Source organism: Neodothiora populina (genome assembly GCF_041146345.1).
Source record: "Neodothiora populina strain CPC 39397 chromosome Unknown canker_contig_5, whole genome shotgun sequence".
In the NCBI taxonomy this organism is placed as follows: Eukaryota; Fungi; Ascomycota; class Dothideomycetes; order Dothideales; family Dothioraceae; genus Neodothiora; species Neodothiora populina.
The window spans coordinates 1,330,958-1,353,939 of NW_027191405.1; the positions used below are offsets into that span (position 1 = coordinate 1,330,958).

A 22,982-nucleotide genomic window follows, 5' to 3' on the forward strand; every position below is an offset into this window, starting at 1 on the left:
ACGACTATCGCGTCGTCCTTCTCCAACCTCTTCAGGACAGGTGCATGGGTTGCCAGGCCGGTAAAATACGCGAGGAGATACATGCACCAGTACCGGCCTCATGCCTCAACGGGAGAGTCTGTTGCCAGGATATAGATATCTGGCGGCCGTTTACGACAATGATCGCAGTGATCGTCGTTCTGAGTATCTTACATGTCCGGTCACCCTGAGGGAGTTTACTCAAGGCAGTGTTGACTTGGCTCCCGGCCCCCCGGCCTGGGCAATGACCGGCCAAGAGGTGTAGTACACGAACACTATTGGCGGACTCCATTGGAACAAGTGTAGAGGTGGTGAGGGCGCCTCCGGGAGGGGCTCGTCCTCGGTCTCAAGTTGATTGTGCTGTGTCGCTCCACATAACGCAATCTAGCCGGGAAGCCACATGATCATCACTATGCTTTGACAGAAAGATGAAACAATGGCTGGCATTTTCGGACTTGCATCGTACGCCACGCATCAAGCGCATATACCTTGGCTATGGCATCCTAGTTTGCGTGGCAAGGATGCCGGCCACCCTCGAGAATAAGCATTTGCCTCATCTTCAAACTAGGATATTCACTGAATTGGACTAGTCGAATTTGGTTCGTTAATTGCTCAAGCCCATATCCAAACGGCATCTTGCAAGTGTGGTAAGTTGAATGGACCATCGTAAACATGATCTTAGGCGAAGGAACTTGGAAGTCTGTCGAGCCGATCTGGGAGGGGGGAAAAGCTGGTCTGTGCTGAAGTACATACACAACTGCAGTAGTACGAACTGTAGACATATCTTGCAGGCAGCCTTGGATGCTGTTCCGCGATCATACCTTATCTACCAGCCGGCGGGCCGGGCCGTCGAGTATCGTCTTGAGGTTACCTACCTCACTGTAGGCATCGTCCCGCAAATATGTGCAAGGTACTTTAGGCCTGCAGCAGGATCTGTGTGAGTACCCATGTGCCTTTTCCTCGGACTTCGATGTAGACACGACTTGTTGCTGTCATGGGTCGGAAAGTCAAAACAGGCCTCTTGTCTGCGTCGCCTGTGTAGGACGTTGTGATCGTCATAGGCTACTCTCGTCTTGCTCCTCTGTGTCGGTGAATTCTTCTGGAGACCCGATACAATAGCTCGGCCTCTGATCATGGCCGATGAGGCGACACGATGAGCAGACGGACCGGTCGGTCTACATCGCCGAGATAATTATGTAGCACACAAAAGTGTTGTCACATCCAGTTGCATTGTTGTTAGGATTCAAGCCGATCTTTCCATCGATTCCAATCTACTACGAACTTCACCTTAGATCATCATGGAGACCAAGACTGTAGGGTCTTACCCATCGACGGACATCGACGTGCTCATCATTGGCACTGGTCTAGCTGGTCTCACAGCAGCCATTGAGTGCCTCCGTAAAGGCCATAACGTTCGTGTCCTTGAACGCAATGCCGACATCAACACTGCCGGCGACATGTACTTTATGGGACTCAGTGCAACCAGATTTTTCAAGCATTGGCCTGAGATGAAAGCCGAATATGACGCGATTGGCCTCCATGATGCTTGGATCGAGACTTTTAAGCATTCTGGTGAGCAAATGATCAAGCCTCTCAGAGTTGCCGATAGGCTCAAGGCCCAAGGCCTTGACCCCGGCACTCCCCCAGGCACTTTTCAGATGCGACCCCTCGTGTACAAGATGTTTGTCAAGCAGGTGGAGAGGCTTGGTGTCAACGTCGAGTTTGGTCGTCGTGTTGTTGATTATTTCGAAGATTCGAGCAAGAACAAGGCCGGTGTGGTGTGCGATGATGGTCAGCGATATGAGGCCGACGTTGTCATCGCAGCAGATGGAGTTGGCTCAAAGTCACAGAAGCTCGTCGGTGGTCAAGTACGCGCTAGATCGTCCGGCAGAGCAATGTGGCGTGCCGCATTCCCCATCGAGAACCTTGACAAGGATCCGGAGGTCAAGGAGTTTTTCCACATGATCGACGGCAAACATCCAATCGTCCGCACCTGGCTGGGACCTAGCACATATGCGCTTACACTCACTCGCCCGGATACCATGATCTGGATCATGAACCATGACGTTACAGGTACAGAGCAGGAGAGTTGGAACGCCACCATCGACTACGACGAAGTCCTCAAGGGTATGGATGAAATGCCAGGTGCCGGGTGGTCTCCCATGTTCAAGCGACTAGTAAAGTGCACACCACCCAAGACAATCATTAATTTTGAGCTGCTCTGGAGAAACCCTCAGCCTAGTTGGCTTTCGCCTAATGCACGGGTTGTGCAAATAGGTGACAGCGCACATTCTTTCCTTCCTGCTTCTGGGAATGGTGCCACACAGGCTGTCGAGGACGCAGTAACACTCGCGTCCTGTCTTCAGATCGCTGGCAAGGAGAATGTCTCCGAAGGTGTTCGTGCTCACGTCAGAACCCGGTAAGACCATGTGATAAAAAGGAGAGAAAGGCCAGCAATGCTAATGACTACCCTTCCCCAGATTTGTCCGCAATGCCTGCGCTCAGAAGCTCGGCTTCAGCAATGCCGAGCTTCTTCAGGAAACCGACTGGGAGAAAGTAAAACTTGATCCTCGTCGTGCCGCACCCAAGCTACCTAGCTGGGTATGGGGTCACGACCCCGAAGCATATGTGTACGCCAATTACGATAACATTGTCGATGGTATGAAAAAGGGAATAAGACTGGAGGACGATGAGCGTGTCCCCCCCAATTACCCTCCAGGGTACAGGTATGAGCCATGGAACATTGAACAGATCATGGATGATATGAGGGCTGGTAAGCCGTTTGAGTTAGGTCCTGGTAATTGGGATTGAGTAAATAAAGCAGATATAATGCATACCTTATGATGACTAGCTTCACAAACAGAGCAGCAGTGATGTCGCAGTGAAGTGGCGTGGGAGAAGTAGTAGAAATGTTGTAAGATTACCGTAGGTATCTAGTGATTATAAGTAGAGCCTTGTTTCTAAAGACCGTATGACCGTGAGAACGAGCGGAAGCTGCGTTAACAGCAGTGAAGAAAGCAAGTTTCTGTTTAGAAGTCGAGTAAGGTATTCACAAAATTTGTGACAAGCGCGTGCTTGCTTCACCAGTCGCTCCTTCCATCCTTTGCCCAGTGGCAGCAATGTAGCACAGCAATTGGGAGGCAGTAAGAAACAGTGAGGTGAGTTACCTTAGCAAAGAAGTAGGAACAAGAGAGCATCAGCGTCTTGATTAATCGAGCCGCTGCCGAAGGATGCAATGGCGGCAGGCCAAATAACTATTCTTGGAATTTATACTTGGATTAATCGTAAAAGCCTTGCGGCAGCATGTACCAAGGTTCCTGGTCACTTCTCAGTGGAGGGACCATGAGATCGAGATACCGAATGTAAGAAGATTGGTCGTTGTTCCGCGCAACCCTGTCGATCTTGGGTTGGCGCTTTTTTGTCAGTCTCCATTATGTATTAATCCGAATCCGAATAATCAGCTAAACCAAGAGCACTTTTCGGCGGAGACTTTTGGGACGCTGGAGTAGGCAAGGCTGCAGCTTGAGCGTCGTTTGACACCGCTGGTGGTGACGGCTTGGGCACGGGATCATGCACCTGACTTCGAGACCCATCTTGAACACGAGCAGTCTCCGTCACTTGTTTGGTCTCGGAGTCGATCCTCTCGATAGCTTTTGAGGCCGTTGATGATGCTTTGCGTAATTTCACACCAGGCAACTCCTTCTGTGGTCCTCGCTTGCGCTTCTTGACGCTCCAAGTCTCTCCCTCTTGCTTTGTGACATTTGTAGGGGCCTCTGCTAGACGGGCAGCTTTTTCTGTTCCTTCTTGCTGTCTTCGAAACAATTCAAGCTGTTCAGCCGTCTCCTTCTTCACTGCACTTTCTTTGGCTCTGGTTGACTCTAGGACCGAGTCAAGAAACTCGACCTCGTCTTCGTCCAGGGACCGGAATTGATTTGACAATCGGATTGACTGTACAATTTAGCAGAAGTGACCCAGTCATGCCAGTACGTGAACCAAATTACCTCTTCGAAAGCGTCTTGCTTGGCCGCTGAAAGGCGGTCAGCATCAATTGAAATAGCATACCATCTGCTGTCTAAGCTATTGCTCATGTGCATAGTCTAGGATACCTTTGTTGGCTTGCAGAGTTTCGTACAGGCTCTTGCCACCTTGTTGCCGACTCTCTTCCTCTTTCTGCCTACGCTTTTCATCGATCTCTTGCTGGGCTTTCAACCAAGCTTCATCGCGCTCTATTGGTTCCTCCGTCGTACCGCCAGATACGAAGCGCGACATTATGATGAAGATCTGAAAGCAATGCTATATCACGATTCCAGAAGCCTCTCGAGTCCAATTTTACTTCTCACTATTCCTGTCTCTTACACGGATCCGATATGCGCGTAGACGAGCACAGCACATTCCGAACGTGATCGAATTTTGACTGACTCAAGGTGTCACTGCAGCGCGCGCACAGACTCGATTCGCACCAGTGTAGGCAAAGAACAGTATGGTAATTACACACGAAACGTCTGTGCATTCATCAGGTAAGGTAGAAGTGAGAAGTACTCTTGCGGGCAGCGGGAATGCCAAGACCATCACCTTGTTTAGGACCCCACGATTCTGCATGGCAGCGCTGGAATTAGATGGAAACCAAACCCCCACTTTGATGAGGTCACGACCATGTGAGCCTGGCACCTACGTTACGAAGGAGACGGCACTCGCGATTCATAAATTGGGTCGGGTCCTGTCTCACCGCAATGGCAACAACTGTCCTGACGGAAGTCCATTGAGCCTCAATATGAACAGGTGGATAAGAGGCGTCTATTCTAGCGAACCTCCGTATGCTTGATTCGTATTGGCTGGGTGAGCGAGGCCCGCATTACGTGTGTTGACGGTTAAAGCCGGGTAAATGATCGAGCGGACAAGTTGGAGGGAAGGTCCACACCAGAGCTAAAGGTGGGCTGGTGGAGGGGTAATTGCAATAATTGCCGGTTCTGGCGGTGATAGGCAGCTTGAGACTGGGTTATGGAGGGCAATTCGAGGGCAACTGGATGAGCCAATCTGCAGCAGTCGGTAGAAGGCGCCGTCATATCTTCAAGAATAAAAAAGTCCACATAAACATTGACCTTGTCCTCGACTTTTCTGTTTTCCTATCTTTCTTGACTTCACTCCAACAACTTCAATCTCTATCACAACCAATACCTACACACTCCAAACACCGCAATCATGACTGACTGGACCAAGCAAACCTTCACCCTCAACACCGTAAGTAAAACATGACTTGCTATATAATTGAAGAGCGAATTGCTCACGAACGTATCTGTAGGGCGCCAAGATGCCGGCTGTTGGTTTGGGTACATGGCAGTCCAAGCCCAACGAGGTTCGCCACGCCGTGAAGGCCGCGCTCCTCGCTGGGTACCGCCACATTGACACTGCTCTTGCCTACGGCAACGAGGCAGAGGTCGGTCAGGGTATCAAGGACTCTGGTGTTCCCCGCGAAGAGATCTGGATCACAACCAAGCTCGACAACCCCTGGCACAAGCGCGTCGAAGAGGGTATTACCTCTTCGCTCAAGGATCTCGGTGTTGACTACGTCGACCTGTACCTCATGCACTGGCCCAGCAGCACGGACCCTGACGACCTCAAGAAGCACTACCCTGACTGGAACTTCGTTGACACCTGGAGGGAGCTCCAGAAGCTCCCTGCTTCTGGTCGCGTTAAGAACATTGGTGTCTCCAACTTTGCCATTAAGAACCTTGAGATTCTCCTCAACGACCCCTCTTGCAAGACTGTCCCTGCTGTCAACCAGATCGAGCTTCACCCCAACAACCCCTCTCCTAAGCTCATTGACTACTGCAAGTCAAAGGGCATTCACTGCACTGCATACTCATGCCTTGGCTCCACCAATTCTCCTCTCGCCAGCGATCCTGTACTCAAGGAGATCGCTGAGAAGTACGGCAAGAGCACCGCACAGATCCTCCTTGTGTGGGGTCTCCAACGTGGCACTTCGGTCATTCCCAAGTCCGTCACTCCCTCAAGAATCGAGGACAACTTCAAGCTCGATGGCCTGAGCTTGTCAGACAAGGACATGAAGACACTCAGCAGCCGACCGGATCGCTTCAAGGTCTGTGGTGATGCTTGGTTGCCCGTTAAGGTCTTCTTTGGCGATGACGAGTAAAGAAAACACGGATACGCAGCGAATCGTGGGGCTGAGCTCTGCTTGGGGTCTCTTCACGCTACAAAAGTAGCGTTAGATTTATGATTTATATATACCATTTACGCTTTCATCTGATATCCATTTGATCAACTTGTCTGTTGTATATTTGTGCAATTGTGAAACTTTCTTGTTGCGGCAGTAGTTTGGCGGGACGCGTTTTCGTGTTTGCTAGAGCAGTCTTGGCTCACATGCGCCAAGACATCCCGCCTAGCCAGGGTGGTGAGGTTAGAGGCGCAGCCTTGATGCCAATGTTGACTTTATCCAATCGTGGGCTTAATGAGGCACGCGACACTCGCGTTGTCACTTCTAATGATTACCTATGTCTCTTGCAGTGCGAGCTGACTGTTGATCGCCAAGAGCAAAAGTGTAAAGGCTATGGCAACGTTGTCGCAAGAGGGGGCGGTGTTTCATCTGTCGTTGACAGATACATGTAGCGGTTCTCGTCGCTCTCTCGTGAAAACTCTCCCACCCACTCTATTACAAGGTAACTAAGGTACCTTGAAGTCAGAAACTCGCTATACAGTTTTGTTTTCTTTCAACCATTTCTTTAGCATCGAGAATTGGTAACCATGGCTCTTTCATCTCGTATCCCCTCGATCAAGTTGGTAATCTCATATATCTTGGATTGGATCATCATCATGTAAAGCTCTCTGCAATGTACGGCAAAATCGAGGTACCATATACTGATGAAACCAGAGGAATTGCCGCTGTTGGTGGAGGCGTCAGTTTCATATCGCCCTACCGCCGTCCATTTTCTCCTGTCGACTTATCGATATCATATCCACACGTCGAGCATGATCTCATCTCTACCGTGGTTCTTGTTGTGATCAGTCTTATTGCTCCAGCAATCATCATATTCCTATACTCTGCGATATTGATTCCTTGGCCGGGCAAGCAGTCGAGGACCTCACAGTCCACATTCTGGAAGCGCAAATTATGGGAGTTCAATGCGGGGTGGTAAGTCAAATGTCAATGTGTTCATCGCACTACTACAGGTAGCTGACCCATTGTCTACTTACAGGATGGGGTTAGCGCTTAGCTATGCACTTGCTTTTATGATCACTCAAGGCATCAAGAATTTGATTGGCAAGCCACGCCCTGATCTCCTATCTCGCTGCCAGCCAGACTTGGCGAACATTGCGGATCATGTTGTTGGCGGCTACTTTGGCCGGGACGTCGCTCCCACGTGGACACTGGTCTCGAGCTCTATCTGCACGCAAACAGATCATGCTCTGCTCGACGAGGGTTTCAGGAGCTTTCTCAGCGGGCACAGCTCCAACGCTTGGGCAGGCCTGACTTATCTCTCCCTCTGGCTAGCTTCTAAACTCAACCTCTGCATCCCGTACCTTCATCCTCAGACTATGATCAATGAAAAGAGACAGGCAGAAGTCAAGGCAGCATCCGCAGTAGACGATAGATCCACTTTGCTGCCGCTGCATTACCACGATCCCAACTCGAACGCCACCTCGAGACCTGTTGTAGCTTTTGAGCGAGCTGCTGCACCACCATTGTTTGGCGTAGCGTTCTGTCTGGTCCCTGTATGTGTTGCATTTTACATCGGCTCCACCCGTTATGTCGATTTCAAGCACAAAGGACTTGATATATTCTCCGGGTCTGTTCTCGGCATAATGACGGCATGGCTGGGTTTCAGACTATATCACGGCTCTTTGACCAGAGGCGAAGGGTGGGCGTGGAGTCCTCGGCACGAAGACAAGGCTTTTGCCGTCAGCAGTGGAAGTGATGGATGGGTTGGAGGTGGCAGTATGCCAAATAACCAGTCGCGACCTAGTACAGAACGACCCATGACGGTCGGGTCCGAGAGTGGCATGAGCAAGTGAAGCATTCCTGAAGCTACTTCAAGTGGGTCCTTTATCTCCTCAGTGCTTGTTGCACTCAATGCCTTTCTACGTGGAAGTGAAAATATTTTTCTCCTTACAATCACGTTGTCTCATCTGTTTGCTAGCAATAAGGAAGCAGTCTTGGAAATCACTCCTAACTACGGCAGGATCATTAATTCTTGAGTCAAAGGTGTATCGTTATCCTCCTTCAAGTGTACCATGAACTATATGACTGAAGAATCTCACGAAGAGGACGTCTATCCCAAGCTGGCTAGACTCGAGTAAATGCGACACGGCAGACATGCGAACGAATTGCAGCGCTCAGTTGAGGTATCTATACATCGCAGATAACTTTGCGGACAACTCGACCCGCAGTCATTTTAAAGCTGACAATGACCAGGAACGGTCTTGTTCTGTTCATGGGAACAATCCACGTGAAGCCGATTCTGCCAAGACCATGGTTAAGGTTTTTGGAGATCTCACATTTCACAATCATTTCACGCTCTACCTCTCGCTTACTCCGTTCTATTGCTTCACCGACCTGCTGCGCCTCGTGCAGCTCGAATATCCCTCATACCTGAATTTTAAAAAAACATGGCCAACACATGGCAGATTGCGCGACAAACGACCGATCCAGTACACTTCATCGTCGACGTTGCATCGCACAAAGTAGGTTCTCGCCGTCGGCAAGTTTCATATTTGACCAATCTCGAAAATCGCGCAGCGTCGAAAAGCTGTACCGGAAAGTGCATTACCACAACAACTCTGCATGGCCACAGCCCCCGGAGGGACCAGTAAATCTCTCATAGGGGTTTTTCCATACATATCCACTTCTCAAACCGAGTGTGTTCAGCGTGGGACGTTGGGGATACCACTGCAATGCTTACCCTGCCTGTAATCTCAGCTTCCCAGGTTGGTCTAGTTGTGTGGCCATTAATCGCGCTGTAGATCGTGTGCGCCCCAATGCTGTGCAAACGAAGATATGGTGGGCTCATGTCTGCCTGGTAGGTCGTTTCTCACATAAGAAGTCTTGAGCAGGCTATAGCATCGAGGTGAATATTCATCATCTGCTATCGCGTCCTTGGTAGTTGAAAGCTCGTTGCACATCTTGTTGCCTGTAGAGCATCCTTGCTCACTTCTTTGTGTCGCTCCGAAGTGAACACCTCTCCTTTCACTTTCTACTTCTACTTTCTCGTCCATCATGTCATCAATCCGCAAGTCTCCATCGATTGAGATTGGGTTAGAAAGATACGATACTACGGATGTTGAGCGAGGAATCACGAGTCCTCGCATCACCTTTGGGCCCGATGACCGAGTTGACCGGCGAGCACGAAGTCGTCACCATTCTCGTGGTCGGTCTGCAAGTCGTGACTCGATCAGTAGCATCCGCAGTAGAGCCCAATCAACAGCAGCAGGCATTCCTATCGAGTTTCGTACCCTGTCGTTCCAGGTTGTCAACACACAAGATCGACTCCACCAAGTAGATAAGTCAGACAAGCGCAAGCTCAAGCAGTCTAGAAAGGCACAAAAAGCACAGAAGAAACAGGACACGAAACAGCAGGACGCGGACCACTTTGAGAAGCTTGACTACCACACCCTCGACATCGTAACGATATCGAGAACTCTAGGTACTTCTGCTGATCAAGGCCTGTCGTCTGACGATGCTTTTTCACGTCTAGCAAGAGATGGAAAGAACGCACTGCCCCGTTCCAAGAACAACTACGCGAAGATGTTGTTCCAATACTTCTTTGGAGGGTTCTGCTCTGTTCTTTGGGTTGGTGTGATAGTCTTCTTCATTTGTTGGCGTCCACTCGGTAATCCCAATCCTCAAGCATACAACCTCGGCCTGGCTATCCTCATCTTGATCGTCATTGTTCTTCAGGCATGCTTCTCTGCCTTCCAGGATTGGTCCACAGGACGTACGATGAACGCCATCCTAGACCTCCTTCCAGCAGAAGCACTCGTCATCCGTAATAGTGCTGCTAGCAAGGTTCCTTCTACCGATCTCGTCGTTGGCGATCTCGTCAAGGTCTCCATCGGCAACAAAGTTCCCGCCGATATGCGCCTCTTGAGTACATCCGGAGATGTACGCTTTGACCGATCGATGCTTACTGGAGAGAGCGACGAGATAGAGGGAGCTGTTGATGCTACTGAGAAGAACTTCCTCGAAACTCGTAACATTGCACTTATGGGCACGATGGTGACAAACGGAAGCGCGATAGGAATCGTCGTCCTTACTGGTGCAAACACCTCTATGGGTCGCATCTCTACTGCCATGTCGAGCGTCAAGGAGAAACCTACTGTCATTCAGCGCGAGATCAACCGATTCGTTATGATCATTGTTGTTTTGACTGTGACGCTGGTCGTAGCCATCGTTGTCGCATGGGCAGCTTGGCTTCGTCGCGACCATAAAGGCTACATGAACGTTACCGCCATGCTGAACAATGCTATGGGATGCGTAGTGGCCTTCATACCTGAGGGTATGCCCGTTGCAGTCGCTCTGACTCTCATGATGGTCGCGCGTCGAATGAAGAACAACAACATTCTTCCCAAAGGCCTTTCTACTGTCGAAACACTTGGCTGTGTCAACGTCATATGCAGCGATAAGACAGGAACGCTGACAGAAAACAAGATGGTCGTCACCACCGTCGGTTTTGTTGATGCACAGTTGACAGTCGACGAGGCTCTTCCAAGACTCAAGGAAATGGGCATGTTACCTCTCAACCTACTTCACCGTGCCGCGGCTCTCTGCAATGATGCCAGCTTCGAGCCCACAGATATGGCATCGCCGGTCATGGATCGTAATGTTCAGGGCAATGCAACAGACGGTGCAGTCTTGAAATTTGCAGAGTCTGGTCAAGCCAGTGCAACTCATGTACTCCCTGACCAACATCCCAGAAAATACCAGATTGGTTTCAACTCGAAGAACAAATACATGGTCACCGTCCACGACGATATCGTCGACAACTCATGTGACTTTTCTGAGTCACTGGACAAGCCTAGCTACCTTCTGTACGCCAAGGGTGCTCCTGATGTACTGCTTCCCAGATGCAGATCTTGGTGGTCAACAAAAACCAATACTGTACAGCCGTTGGATGAAGAGGCAAAGCAGAATTTTAAAGCCCTACAAGAGCGTCTTTCACGCAACGCAGAGCGTGTTATCCTTCTATGCCAGCGCCATTATCACCCTACTGAAGAAATTGGCACAAATGCCTTCGGCGACGAGGTCTCAGAGTCCGGTATCGCCGACTTGACCATAATCGGTGTCCTGGGTATCACCGATCCTCCCCGTCAAGAGACCGCGGCGACTGTAGCTGCATGCCGGCGCGCTGGTGCTCGTTTCTTCATGGTCACAGGCGACTTTGGACTCACAGGTGCAGCAATCGCTCGCAACGTGGGGATTTTCAGTAGTATTGTGGAGCCTGATACCTTCGAGACGATCGTATCTAAGAGAAACCAAGATGCTTCCTCCATCACTGCGACAAGCAACCGCTTGAGCGTTGGCGGAGACAATGGATCGCAACTCGAAAGTCTCCTTCTCGAAGGTCCCTCGATTTTCCAGCTCACAACACAAGACTGGGACATAGTCTGCGCATATCGCGAGATCGTCTTCGCACGCACAACACCCGAGCAAAAGCTTCTGATCGTCAACAATCTCAAAGACCGCGACAATGTGGTCGCAGTCACTGGTGATGGTGTGAATGATGCTCCCGCTCTACGCGCAGCAGATGTCGGTATTGCTATCGCCAACGGCAGTGATGTCGCGCTGGAAGCATCCGATCTCATTCTGTTAGATCGCTTCGACTCCATCGTGGACGCCATCAGACTCGGGCGATTGGTTTTCCAGAACCTGCAAAAGGGCATCGCGTACCTCCTGCCAGCAGGTTCATGGTCTGAAATCTGGCCCGTGGTCTTCAACGTGTTCTTCGGTCTACCTGCGCCTCTGTCATCCTTCCTCATGATCATCATTTGTGTTTTCACAGATCTATTCCTGTCTCTCTCCTTGATCATGGAGAAGGAAGAGTTTGATCTCCTGACTTTGCCACCACGCAACCACAAGAAGGAACATCTTATCAACGCCAAGATCTACGGCCAATCTTACTTGTTCATCGGAATGATGCAGGTCATCGGGGCGCACTCCATGTTCTTCCTCTACATGTGGAAGTACGCACGATTTACACCTGGAGATCTCTTTCTCGCTTTTGGAGCTTATACAGATGGTTTCCACGGGTACACGCAGGAGGAACTTGCGCATCTCAACACGGTCGGTCAGAGCGTCTATTTCATCACTCTGGTCATCATGCAATGGGGTAATCTGCTCTCCGTGCGCAACAAGAAGATGTCGATTTTCCAGGCCGACCCATTCTTCACCCCTGGAAGAAGGAACCCTTGGTTATTGGCTGGCATGGCAATGTCGCTCGCCATCGCCATCTTCGTCACCATGGAGCCTGGTCTGCAGAGGATTTTCGGTACCGCGAGTGTGCCGATCGAGTTTTGGTTCTTACCGCTGCCTTTGGCGTTGGGCGTGTTGGTGATTGATGAGGTCAGGAAGGTGGGCGTTAGAGCTTTCCCTAATGGTTGGTTGGCTAAGATCGCGTGGTGATGGAGGAGCTAGACATACAGAAAAAGAGAGAGAGATCGGGAAAGGTTGAAGTAACTTTTGTATGGTAGACGTGTGTATGGGCACATGACTTTATGAGATGCTAGTTAAAACGACGAATGATACTTTATGATCATGTCTAATGCGTTTCGTTTATCTCGCCTTCTTGTAATGGGCTCTGAATGAAACAATGTGAGCGTAGCAATTGCGTCGTCATCGAATCCATATACTAGGTGAGATCCAGAAGCCCCGTCTCTTGGGAGGATTCTGCTCCACCGGTTGATCTCTGAAGCCTTCGAAATACTGTGACGACTTGTTAGCACCACTAATCACAAGAGCAGACTTGGCATGAAAAAAATACCTTTCGCCTGAAAGCGTTCAGTTCAGAAGCAGTCGTGCCTGCTATCTCTGCTTTTCTTATTCTGGACCGCAAGGCTGCTTCGTCAATCTGATCTTCAGGAATGCGTTCATAGGTCAATAGTCTCCTAGCCCCTGAATCATGGTGGTCAATACCAGCTCATACTTCGTTGTCTGCACGTAGCTATGTACAGCTGGGAAAAGAGTGTACTTGCACTTGTTGAATTGTTGTACGCTGACGCTGACCAATCGCATCGCGGGATGACTCGGTATAGCAATTTCGGTGTCTTCGTCATTGGCGGTCGGCATCCACATGCAGAGACGTCCGTTGTCCACTAGCATATCATAGCCAAAGTCGAGGATATCGTCCAACATCGCCTCGAAGCTGTATGCTCGTTTTGGAGGAATGTAACCAGCTTGTCTGTGCGGTCGTGTTAGCGAACAATAAGATCAATATGAGTCGGTTGTAGATGCTTACAGATGTGCAGGCACTCCATTCGGAAGAATAACCTCCTTCTTCAGGTCCTCTTTGACGCTGCCGAGGACTTTCAATCCTTCTCGTACACCATAGGGCGGATCGCAAACGATTCCGTCGAGCCACCTGCCTTTCCTCCCGCCTAAGCCACCAAGACAACCTCTCAGTGGCGAATTCGTCAAGTCACTAACGAAGCCATCCAGATAACGGTGTAGGGTCCCGTATTGCACAAAGTTGCTGACAACGTTCCTCTTCGGCGTGCCGCGTATGCTCCGCCCGTCAATATCACTTCCCAGAACCGTAGTCCCAAACTCCGCACATGCAATAGGAAAACTACCTGTACCAGTGAAAGGGTCGTACATCAGCTTTCCCGGTCCAGCAAGAGCCATGTTAGCTGTCACGAGAGCCAGCTCCGAATCCATTGATGTGGTGCTGATGTATTTCCGCTTCTTGAGATCGTAAGTCTGGACCACACTCCTCGTACTCATACCCAACAGTCGTCCCAACGCCACTCGCTTGGGTTCAGCAGTCGTTTGGTGAGGATACTCCTCCAGAATCACGAATTCCTCATCCGGGTTCTTCATCGTAATCTTACCAGTGAACCCCACGAACTTGAAAGATTCGATGATGCCGCTTTTGTCGCTTTGATTGCGTTTGCCTTTGAAGCTGTCGATCTGAAATGAGAAGGTGCCTGTCTTGTACTGTGGCCATAGGTGCGAAGATCTTTCCTTGACGTCCTCGTGCAGTGAGGCATAATCTGGTCCTATGCCCCATAGCTCGTATATCGCTGCCGCGAGTATTGAACGGCGAATGAGTCTTTTGGCATCATCTTCAGTTTGTAGTTTGATAATGCAGTACGGTGACTGGATTTTGTTTTAGCCCATGGTCTCGTTTGTGTGGGGAACGCACACCGAGATCAGCACGCTGCAGTCAGGAAGCAGAAATAGATCGAAAGTTTCTGACTGTAGATTCTTCGTCTGGTGACAGCAGATCCTCCAAAAGGATCATTCCAAAGAACAAAGGACTGCAGCCCGCTCTGCTCCCGACCTTTGGTAGCATATATTATAACCTACATCATCTGAATATTCAACCACTTCCACCTCCACCCCTGCCAACGCCGATAGAGATCGCAGCTCTGGTAATCTAAAGGTCTCGTGTATTTGCACGAACCGCACAAGATACTCCATTGCCTGAAATTTTTCTTCTCTCTTAAGAATTTATGCTTCCAAGTGAAATGAGAGAATCCTTGGTGTGAGAATGTTCCGTAGTCTGACTTGCGATGATACTACAACAGTATGAATTGTAGTTAACAGTAGCTCATGCTGAATATGCCAGAAACTGAAGTGGTAGCCATATATATAATAATAGTACACATGTAAAGGAAGTCGGGCGTATATGGACGGAAAAGCACGAGTCATTTTGATGGCTTGCTTGGCGCTAATTCAGTCAGAAAATTGTGGCGAAGGCCACTAAGCATCAGATGAAAACAATTTAGAAACCATTAAATAATTATACAGACCGCCTATATGTGCTGTGTAATTTTGTATCTACTCTACGAAGAGCAACCACCAACTTCCGATTATCAAGACAAATAAGATAATAGCAGTGATGATCCCGGCACCTGCCTTGTCCCCAGTAGTGATTGGGCTCGTAGCAGCGGAAGGCCGACCGCCTGAGCCACCACCACCTGAGCCACCAGAACCAGTGCCGCTACCGGCGGTCGGGTTTCCCTTACTCGTACCACCGGTTGAATTGGAGTATGGGGCGGAGAGATGTTCAGTATCAATGAGTATTGTGTTGATGACAGCCATCGCGCACATCTGCTCACCAACGCCGTACGTTCCGTCCCATGTGGTAGTGTTCCATTCGTGCCCACATGTGATGCCATCAGTACCTCCGTCGCACTGGCCAGCGGCGCCAATGGCAGACTTGCGCAGGTACGCGAAGATTCGGTCGTAGACTGGAGGTACTAGCTGAGCAGTCAAAGCTAGCCAGCGCGATAGGAAAGACTTGAAACTTCGCTGATCATTGTTACAATTACCCAACGGCTCGCAAGTGATCTCGACCATAATCATATCGCCCATGTTTGCAGGGAAGAAGGTGGTCAAAGTGGTGTTAAGAAGGCCTTCAAGCCTGTTATACCAGACATCACTTCCGTTGGTCTATGACACTTCAGTACATTACTTTTGCTTGAGCGTGCGAGAATGGAAGTCAACTTACATGATTGTACATGAAAGCCATGCCGACGAGGAAGGTACCGTAGTTGTAAGACCACTGAAGCTGATCGGCGTCGCTGCAGTTGTTGTCCGTACTGGTACCATCGTTCACTTGCCACTTCGATTGATCGAAGAGAACCGAGCCCTCGAACCAATCCCACGTCTTCTCGGCCCAATCAGAGTAAGTCGAGTTGTCAGTGTAACGTGCTAGACGCGCTGCAAGCTGGAAGAATCCACCGTTGGAGATGGTGTTCTTGTAATCAAAACCGGCATTGAAGGTGAAAATTTGCCAGCGAAGACCACCGTTACATTTGAGCGTGTCCCATCGGAGGGCTTGCTCGTTGAAGACTGCCTGCGCAAGAGCCAGCCAGCCAGGTTCGTTATCAGGAGGGTTAGGATAATTCAACTCCGCAGCACTCATAGCAGCAAATGCCCAAAACATTTGATCGTCGTTTCCCTACGAAAGTCAATACCAAGTTCGATTTCGTCAAAGACGTTGCTGTTGACTTACGAGTGACTTGGACTGATTAGCAGGCATGAAGTCACTGTCGTCTCCGATTTGATGTTGAAGTGCTTGCGTAACTTCTTCATTGTAAGTGGTGTCGCCGGTATAATACCAATATTCGACCATATGGCCAAACATAGCACCAGCCTCCCACCAATAGTATGGTGCAGGCAAATTACCAGGCACATCACCAGTGTGATTGCCGGTATAGTATTTCATCATGCCATATGCGACTTGCGACGAAGCAGCCTTGATGGAATCTACAGCTCATCAGTAAGACAAAGTCGGCACACCAGCGGCAGACTTAGTGACCAGGACTGACCAGAATTGGTGACATCTATAGTAAGAGCATGCGACAACTGGGGCAACAACGACGAGAAGCAGAGCAAGCTCACGGCTGACGCCAGACGGTCGGAAACGCGGCGATACATGGCCCTACCAGCAGGCCCAGAGTAAAAAGAGCGACTGTATATTTTACTTCCGCTTTTTTGCGCGAGCGAGAGAGTGTAGGTAGGAGATCCAGGATGAAACCAAAGGCAGAGAACACAACCAAGAGCGAAGGGTGGAGTTGCTTCTCGCGCCTTGTCGAGTATAGGTGTATTTAGGAGGTGGCTTCTATGAAATTTCCGGGAGATGAACGCGTATCGCCGCCACGCTGGGGCCCACGTATTTTCTAAAGAAAGATCCGTCCGCAACAACACAGCCGGACTCTCCAACCTCAGGGTCAATTGCGAATTTGCATACTTGTGGGACCGACCCGTAGGGCAGTTTGGGGAGTTCAAACAAGAACCCCTTTGTGATGACGAGGCAGCCCTACGCAATCAAAGGGCCGATCACCTTGATCAGGTTTAACACACCCTATCATAGCTAGCGTATCATTATATGCTTCTGTATCTGAATACAATAGCTGCGCCTTATATTATGCAATATGCATGTGTGATGCGTGGGTGTAAGATCTAGCACTCCACACTATGTCGCAATCAATTTTTATATAGAGACGTCCCCATGAGTATTTAAGCTCCTTGGTGTCACCAAGACTTATACATAAGCTGGTGAGATATGATGCTTGATTGTGCCAAGCGCTGCGGCCAAGAGCCGTTTGCTTCGTGATGCCACATGTACAGAACGCCCCAGCCGTTGCTTGTAGTGACTTTGACTTTTCCTTACGTACCGTCTGATTCGTCACCAACACCACGACCTGTGATGTCTTAATCTGGTCGTCGTGGGCTACAGAACAACAATCCGTGGACTGCCGTCTTACCCGCTATACAATTAGGGTCGTCATGTAAATGTTTATTCATCTCGCCAAGATATGCAGCTACCCAAGTGCGAACAGCATGCTCATGTACTTGGACATTTAGTAGCCGTGAGGCTAGTCGGACTTATCCGCTTCTCCGCGTAGCATCTCCGTTCTTTTGAGATGTCGTGATCGCTGCCAACAAGTCATAGTACAGTAGCTGTCGTTACGGTCGCTTGGTGACAAGATGCAACTATTGACAATGCGAACAGCACACACAGAGTCACATCACTGATTTGTCCTTCCGCACGAGTCATGCTCAAAGGTTGGCTATCGCGAACTCCGAATACCGACCGACACGACCTGCACAATCGAATTGATCAACGACTCACCCTGGTATTAGAACAGACCACGGCTGCTTTGTCCTGTCACTGACTACACGAACACCTCATATTGCATAGCATGAGGCTTGTTCCAGAAGAACAAACAGAGTATATCCAGATGGGTCTCGACTCGAGTCGAAGAGCAGTATGATGCTTAGCGAGCCAATGGATTGAGACGACGTTAACACCTCGGCATCGCGGCCACGCCCATTCAAACCCGTCGGAGAGCAACATAGTTGTTTGACCTTAGGATGCTGGAGGCGAGAATGTGACGCATGATGGTGATACCAGATGCACTTATCTCAGGAGAGAGGTTGAATATAAGAAAAGGAAGCGATTTCTCCTCTTCCCTGACCGCAGCTCCTGGGATAGACTCGAACCCGACTTGTAAGCCCATACTGTGGAACAACGAAGAAAGCACACGATTCGCCGAGCGGTATGGTATGGTACATCAACCGAGGGAAATCTCGTCCTATAGATAATTTATCCTTCGACTTGAAGAGCTTGCCACTGCCTCTGAATCACGAGATCAAGGTTACACAGTCCTGTCATATGAAGGACCCGTGAGCTACATAAATGAGAGCATAGTACACGCATGCACAAGGTGGGAATTTGCCAATCTTTTGCAAATCATCACCTCTAAGATCGCCATTATTCGCTCGCCGAAACTTGGGGATTGAGATGCAAGTCTTATCAATTAGCCAGCCTGATTTTCTGCATGAGGCTAACGGAGGAATGGTGCTTGTGTGTACCGGTGAAAAGCCTGATTTGTTATGCATAATCGGCATACATGCAATATTCGTGCAGTCCGATATTGGGAGTTCGAAGCCTTGACATGCAGGAGACACAGAAAGACACTACTATGGAGGAATCGGGCGGCTAAATGTAAGTTGTATGCCTTATCTCAATGTGAGGGGTAAGAAGGCAGAGTCTTGAATATGGTACTTCAAGCGGCTGCTCTTCCAGATCAATTGCGAAGGTGTCTCTTCCCCCACTTGTCTCTGTTTGCTTGTGGCCTTGTGATATACTTCAGTGCTAAATGCAAGCGTCCCTACTGATGCTGTTGCTGTAATGAACAATTACCCTTCCTACTCGAGGCCGAACGGAGGTAGATGGGTTTGGAGAGATGAGAATGTTAGCACCACTCCATACGGATATGCGAAAACAGTCCAGTCGTCAGGCACACATGATTACTCACAAGGGCCTCCGTATGGACAACGACAACCACCGCCGCCACAACCCCAAGTATTGTCATCGACAGGTCTGACATCAAAGAAACCACTCTTTCCAGTTGTTCCGTTGTAGCCTAATGACATTATCAGAATATCCTTATCGACCAACAGATGGACCTTATCCTTACGGGGTGCCGCCGCGCCCTCTTGCTCTGCCCGAATATGGATATTTGCCAATCGCAAATTTCAGACGTCATCACCAGTATCCACAGTCACGGCCTCGCGAGGCAGGGTCCAGGAGGCAAGCGACTGCAGCGAAGGGCCCTAGAAGTCGTTCTCATCGCGATGCAACGAATGTAGATCCCGGCGGCCCGAGTATAGCAGCAATGTCTGGTCCACCCCATAATTCGTACGACTCATTAACGCCTTCTGTTACATCGTCCTCGGAACAGACAAAGGAACAGAACCATAAAGCAGGAGTTCGACGAGGTAAAGACAAAGAGCGGATACAAAAGGATACCAGCGCCAAGTCTACTAAGAATTCCCAAGCAAGGAACAAATTTAAAAGTGACACGAGTCTCGAATTCGCAAAGATATATGCCGAGATAGAAGAGATAAAGAAAAGCATCAATCAATACATTGGACATAGGTCCCGTCAACGTAGCAATCCGGCTATAGATTCGGTAAATGTTGAGCAACGCAATTGTGTTAGTGGAGAAGAGAAGAGCCTCGGAAATAACGCGCAGGCAGCTTTGGATTCCAAACGAGACAGCGGTCAGAGCAACGATCCAAAGATAGTCCCAGCATATGTTAAGGATGACGATAGTGGTGAACAAAATTGGAGTGTTGCCCAATCTAGCGATCCAGATACAGTTCTAGAAATTGTTAAGGAACATCCTAGTGGTGACGAAGTTGCCGATGACACCAAGGCTGCTAACACCGAGGTGACTTCTGAGTCAGATCAGTCCAAGACAACTCGCGTCAAATTCTCGCATGATCGCCTGAAAAAGAAAACGAGGAAAAAGGATAGAGGTATCATCGAGCCAAAAATCCAGGTGTCCCCGGCTATGGTCCGCGAACGGGGAGAAGGATCTTTACCCAAGGCACCAAGTCCTACAGGGCTAAAACTCAGTCCAGCACCTGGATTGCTTGAGGTGTTCACCGATAACTTGCTCCACCATCTACCCGAGATCAAGTGTCGCCCCATGGGCACTAATGAGTTATTCTTCGATCACTGCAATACACTGTTAGAGCAATTCTCCTCGGAAGTCGCTCAAGATGCTGCTCTGGGGTCGGAAGAGAAACATACCTCTAGCATAATTGGACATTTCAAGACCGCAATCGCACAAAAGATCGAAACAATGTTGACAAGACGGGAGGCAACAAGCGTCGAGGCGGAGGCCCCTTCGCTGGCATTTCGTGCCAAGAAGGCCCGACCCCCCATGACCCATGTAGCAAGCAGCTCAGTAGATAGCGATGCTGCTGCCTCTGAAGAATGGAGTGATGCAGACTTGTCAGCACAGAAGGACGAGAATCTCGATTCAGAAAGCGAGGCAAAGACGGCTGGTTTTGTAGGTACGCTCACATATCTGACAGATCATGCTGCCTGGGAAAAGCTAGTCGCTGGTCTTGCGAAAGGTATTAGACGCTTTTATGGAGATCAAATGGCATCAATCAAGGGTCTAGTTCTAGACAGTGCCCAGGAGCAAGCTCGAGAGAAACACTCGCATGAGGATAACATCGAAGCAATTTTTCGGATCGAATGGGATGTTGGGTCATTCCTACTCGAATTCTATGAAAAAGGTCTCGAACAGCAGCTTGGGCAGGTACTGACGATCACAGGGGACAGCTCGGAAGCGCAAATGACCACAGCAGAAACGTACATCAACCAGGTCTGGCCTCTGTATTCGGATAATCTTTTGCTTGCGTTCCAGGATGCTATTGTTACCTTTCGCAATGAAGTGACACAGGGTGGCATAATGATTAATGCTGGATCAGACGCAGACATAAGCGATGTTAAACCCGCTAATGATTTGCAAGTCGACATCCGAGGGGCGCGCGTGCTCGTTCGAGGCCCAAAGTCGTTTGTTATAGCAGTGGCACAACAGCTTACGTGGCTTGGAGGTGCGCTCAGGGCAGCTGATGAAGGGTTGTCATGGTGTGACCCAGATTTCAAACGGAGCGAAAGCACAGAAGGCAAAAGATCCTCGAAAACATTCGAGATAGGTTACAATGTAGAGAGTGTATCGGCAGAAGCTCCAAATGGATGTTGGACTGCGCTGATTAGAAACACTGTTCTTATCACCGGATTTCCTATTCAGCCACGAACACGTTCAGAAAAGGGCCTTCAGCTGCCACTCAATATCATGGCCAGTCTTGGTGGAGTGGTCCTTGCAATGAAACATGCTGGTGGCTAAATTCTCAAGAGCCGCGAGATGGCCTTTGTGCCTGTGGAACGCTCGGAAGATTCTGTACAATGGCATTTGGTTGGAAAGGCTGGAGGGTTGCGATTTCGCGATGTCGAGAGGAATTGTCCGGTGCGCCTGTCACTTGAGGAACTTGACGAAGACGCGCTAAATGCAACGACGGCATTCTTGGGATGGAATCCCGATGTCCTCAACAAAATGGGTACGTAGTCCTGTGGCTAGGTCGCATGTGTTTGGAATGCTCACTTATGATCAGCGACAAGATCGGTGGAATATCCTCATATCACTTATGGCTCGGCAAAAAAGCCTAGCTCTGATCTCATAAGGATCACCGGCGGCAGTCTAGGGTTCTCGAAGATTATGACTGCGAATCTTAATTTTGCGATTGGTTCACACAACTCCATTGTCTACCAGTCCCAATCCGGTTGGTTTCAGGATACTCTCGAAGATGCAAAGAAGATACATATTGTCCTGATGGACACAGAGACCAGAAGGTCCTGGCACCTTGATGCAGAACGACTGATCTTGCAGGTCATCCTTCATCGATACATGCGAGGTAATCTTGGACCAGGGATTGAGATTGATTTTGCCGACCCCAGAGACTTCAATTCTGTACGTAGAGCTATGTTGCAGAACGCCGGACGCGTGGTAAGACAAGACTTCATGAAAGGGCAGTCAGAGAAACAGGATTATCGCTTCGCGGATATGGTGCAACAATTGTATGCCATCATCGCAGCTCTTCGTGAGAAGGTCGAAAGCCTCGGTAAAGGGTGGTCAAAACTTCGCATGTCAGTAAGGAAGAGGATGCTAATGGGTAAAATGGTCCAAGGTTGGCAGTACATGGATCTCGTTGAAGATAGGCACGAGTTACGGATGGGCGAGAGAAAACTGCATGCCGGATGTGGAAATTGGCCCGAGCTCATGCGAGCACATGATGCAATTGTCCTGTTCGTCAATGGATTGAAAGACGCGTTCTGGTCAGCAGGACAAAGTTGTCACCGTTATGCCACCGTGCCAGCTCACAATGATTATTTGGCCATCATGGTGCCTGCATTGCAACAGTTCTACTACGAGCAAGGCTTTATCGATCAGACCAAGTCAATATCTAGAAATCGGATGCAATGGTTCCGTGCTGGAGATCTATTCCAGATATGCCCTTGCATGACTGGTCGTGACTACAGCGCTTGCAAGTGTGAGCGCGTGCAAGAGCTGCATTTTGGAAATCTCAAGCCGAGAGAGTGCGTCGGACTGCAAGACATTGATGGAGAAGAAGCGGGAGCCGTCATATTTGGCTCTGCTAAGCCTCCTGCTTTGCCTATGATGAACGGCCATGGCGGTTCATATGAACAGAGAGGAAGAGGTGGAAGTTCGTGGATGAGCAGGATGAAGACTCAACACACCCTGAGAACACCTCACCCGGATATGAAGCGTGGCTGGAAGGACCTGCATAGAGACACGATGCAACGCGAAGGGTACTCTAGATGGAGTACGACTGAGGAGACATTGCAAGATGAAGAGGACGATGAGCTTTATCATACAGCGCCGTCGTAAGCTTAGCGAATCTC

At 49.6% G+C, this 22,982-nt stretch overlaps 8 protein-coding genes across 9 annotated transcripts; 5 read left to right on the forward strand and 3 right to left on the reverse strand.

Annotated features, from left to right (window-relative positions):
- Positions 1-1,316: 1,316 nt before the first annotated feature.
- AAFC00_005442 (uncharacterized protein) lies at positions 1,317-2,829 on the forward strand (the record flags this gene model as incomplete). Its single annotated transcript, XM_069345224.1, has 2 exons — positions 1,317-2,437; positions 2,499-2,829. The coding sequence occupies 2 exons, from the start codon at positions 1,317-1,319 to the stop codon at positions 2,827-2,829; spliced, it is 1,452 nt and encodes a 483-aa protein (XP_069203053.1).
- A 627-nt stretch (positions 2,830-3,456) lies between these two features.
- Positions 3,457-4,287, reverse strand: AAFC00_005443 (uncharacterized protein; the record flags this gene model as incomplete). The annotated part of the gene is made up of 3 exons (XM_069345225.1): positions 3,457-3,966; positions 4,020-4,045; positions 4,125-4,287. 3 exons carry the CDS (start codon positions 4,285-4,287, stop codon positions 3,457-3,459), a joined length of 699 nt encoding a protein of 232 aa, XP_069203054.1.
- Positions 4,288-5,217: 930 nt separating this feature from the next.
- Positions 5,218-6,169, forward strand: AAFC00_005444 (uncharacterized protein; the record flags this gene model as incomplete). Its single annotated transcript, XM_069345228.1, has 2 exons — positions 5,218-5,256; positions 5,318-6,169. 2 exons carry the CDS (start codon positions 5,218-5,220, stop codon positions 6,167-6,169), a joined length of 891 nt encoding a protein of 296 aa, XP_069203055.1.
- Positions 6,170-6,777: 608 nt separating this feature from the next.
- On the forward strand, positions 6,778-8,046 carry AAFC00_005445 (uncharacterized protein; the record flags this gene model as incomplete). Its single annotated transcript, XM_069345229.1, has 3 exons — positions 6,778-6,848; positions 6,905-7,165; positions 7,230-8,046. The coding sequence occupies 3 exons, from the start codon at positions 6,778-6,780 to the stop codon at positions 8,044-8,046; spliced, it is 1,149 nt and encodes a 382-aa protein (XP_069203056.1).
- Positions 8,047-9,247: 1,201 nt separating this feature from the next.
- On the forward strand, positions 9,248-12,649 carry AAFC00_005446 (uncharacterized protein; the record flags this gene model as incomplete). Its single annotated transcript, XM_069345230.1, has 1 exon — positions 9,248-12,649. One exon carries the CDS (start codon positions 9,248-9,250, stop codon positions 12,647-12,649), a length of 3,402 nt encoding a protein of 1,133 aa, XP_069203057.1.
- A 210-nt stretch (positions 12,650-12,859) lies between these two features.
- AAFC00_005447 (uncharacterized protein) lies at positions 12,860-14,665 on the reverse strand (the record flags this gene model as incomplete). The annotated part of the gene is made up of 5 exons (XM_069345231.1): positions 12,860-12,949; positions 13,008-13,138; positions 13,219-13,424; positions 13,482-14,341; positions 14,552-14,665. 5 exons carry the CDS (start codon positions 14,663-14,665, stop codon positions 12,860-12,862), a joined length of 1,401 nt encoding a protein of 466 aa, XP_069203058.1.
- Positions 14,666-15,025: 360 nt separating this feature from the next.
- On the reverse strand, positions 15,026-16,630 carry AAFC00_005448 (uncharacterized protein; the record flags this gene model as incomplete). Its single annotated transcript, XM_069345232.1, has 4 exons — positions 15,026-15,640; positions 15,699-16,151; positions 16,206-16,459; positions 16,522-16,630. The coding sequence occupies 4 exons, from the start codon at positions 16,628-16,630 to the stop codon at positions 15,026-15,028; spliced, it is 1,431 nt and encodes a 476-aa protein (XP_069203059.1).
- Positions 16,631-21,426: 4,796 nt separating this feature from the next.
- Positions 21,427-22,968, forward strand: AAFC00_005449 (uncharacterized protein; the record flags this gene model as incomplete). Of its 2 annotated transcripts, none has more annotated exons than XM_069345233.1 (2): positions 21,427-21,619; positions 21,674-22,968. In XM_069345233.1, 2 exons carry the CDS (start codon positions 21,427-21,429, stop codon positions 22,966-22,968), a joined length of 1,488 nt encoding a protein of 495 aa, XP_069203060.1. The 2 variants fall into 2 exon arrangements, with proteins under 2 accessions (XP_069203060.1, XP_069203061.1); XM_069345234.1 differs by having other exon boundaries at positions 21,616-21,619.
- Positions 22,969-22,982: the final 14 nt, after the last annotated feature.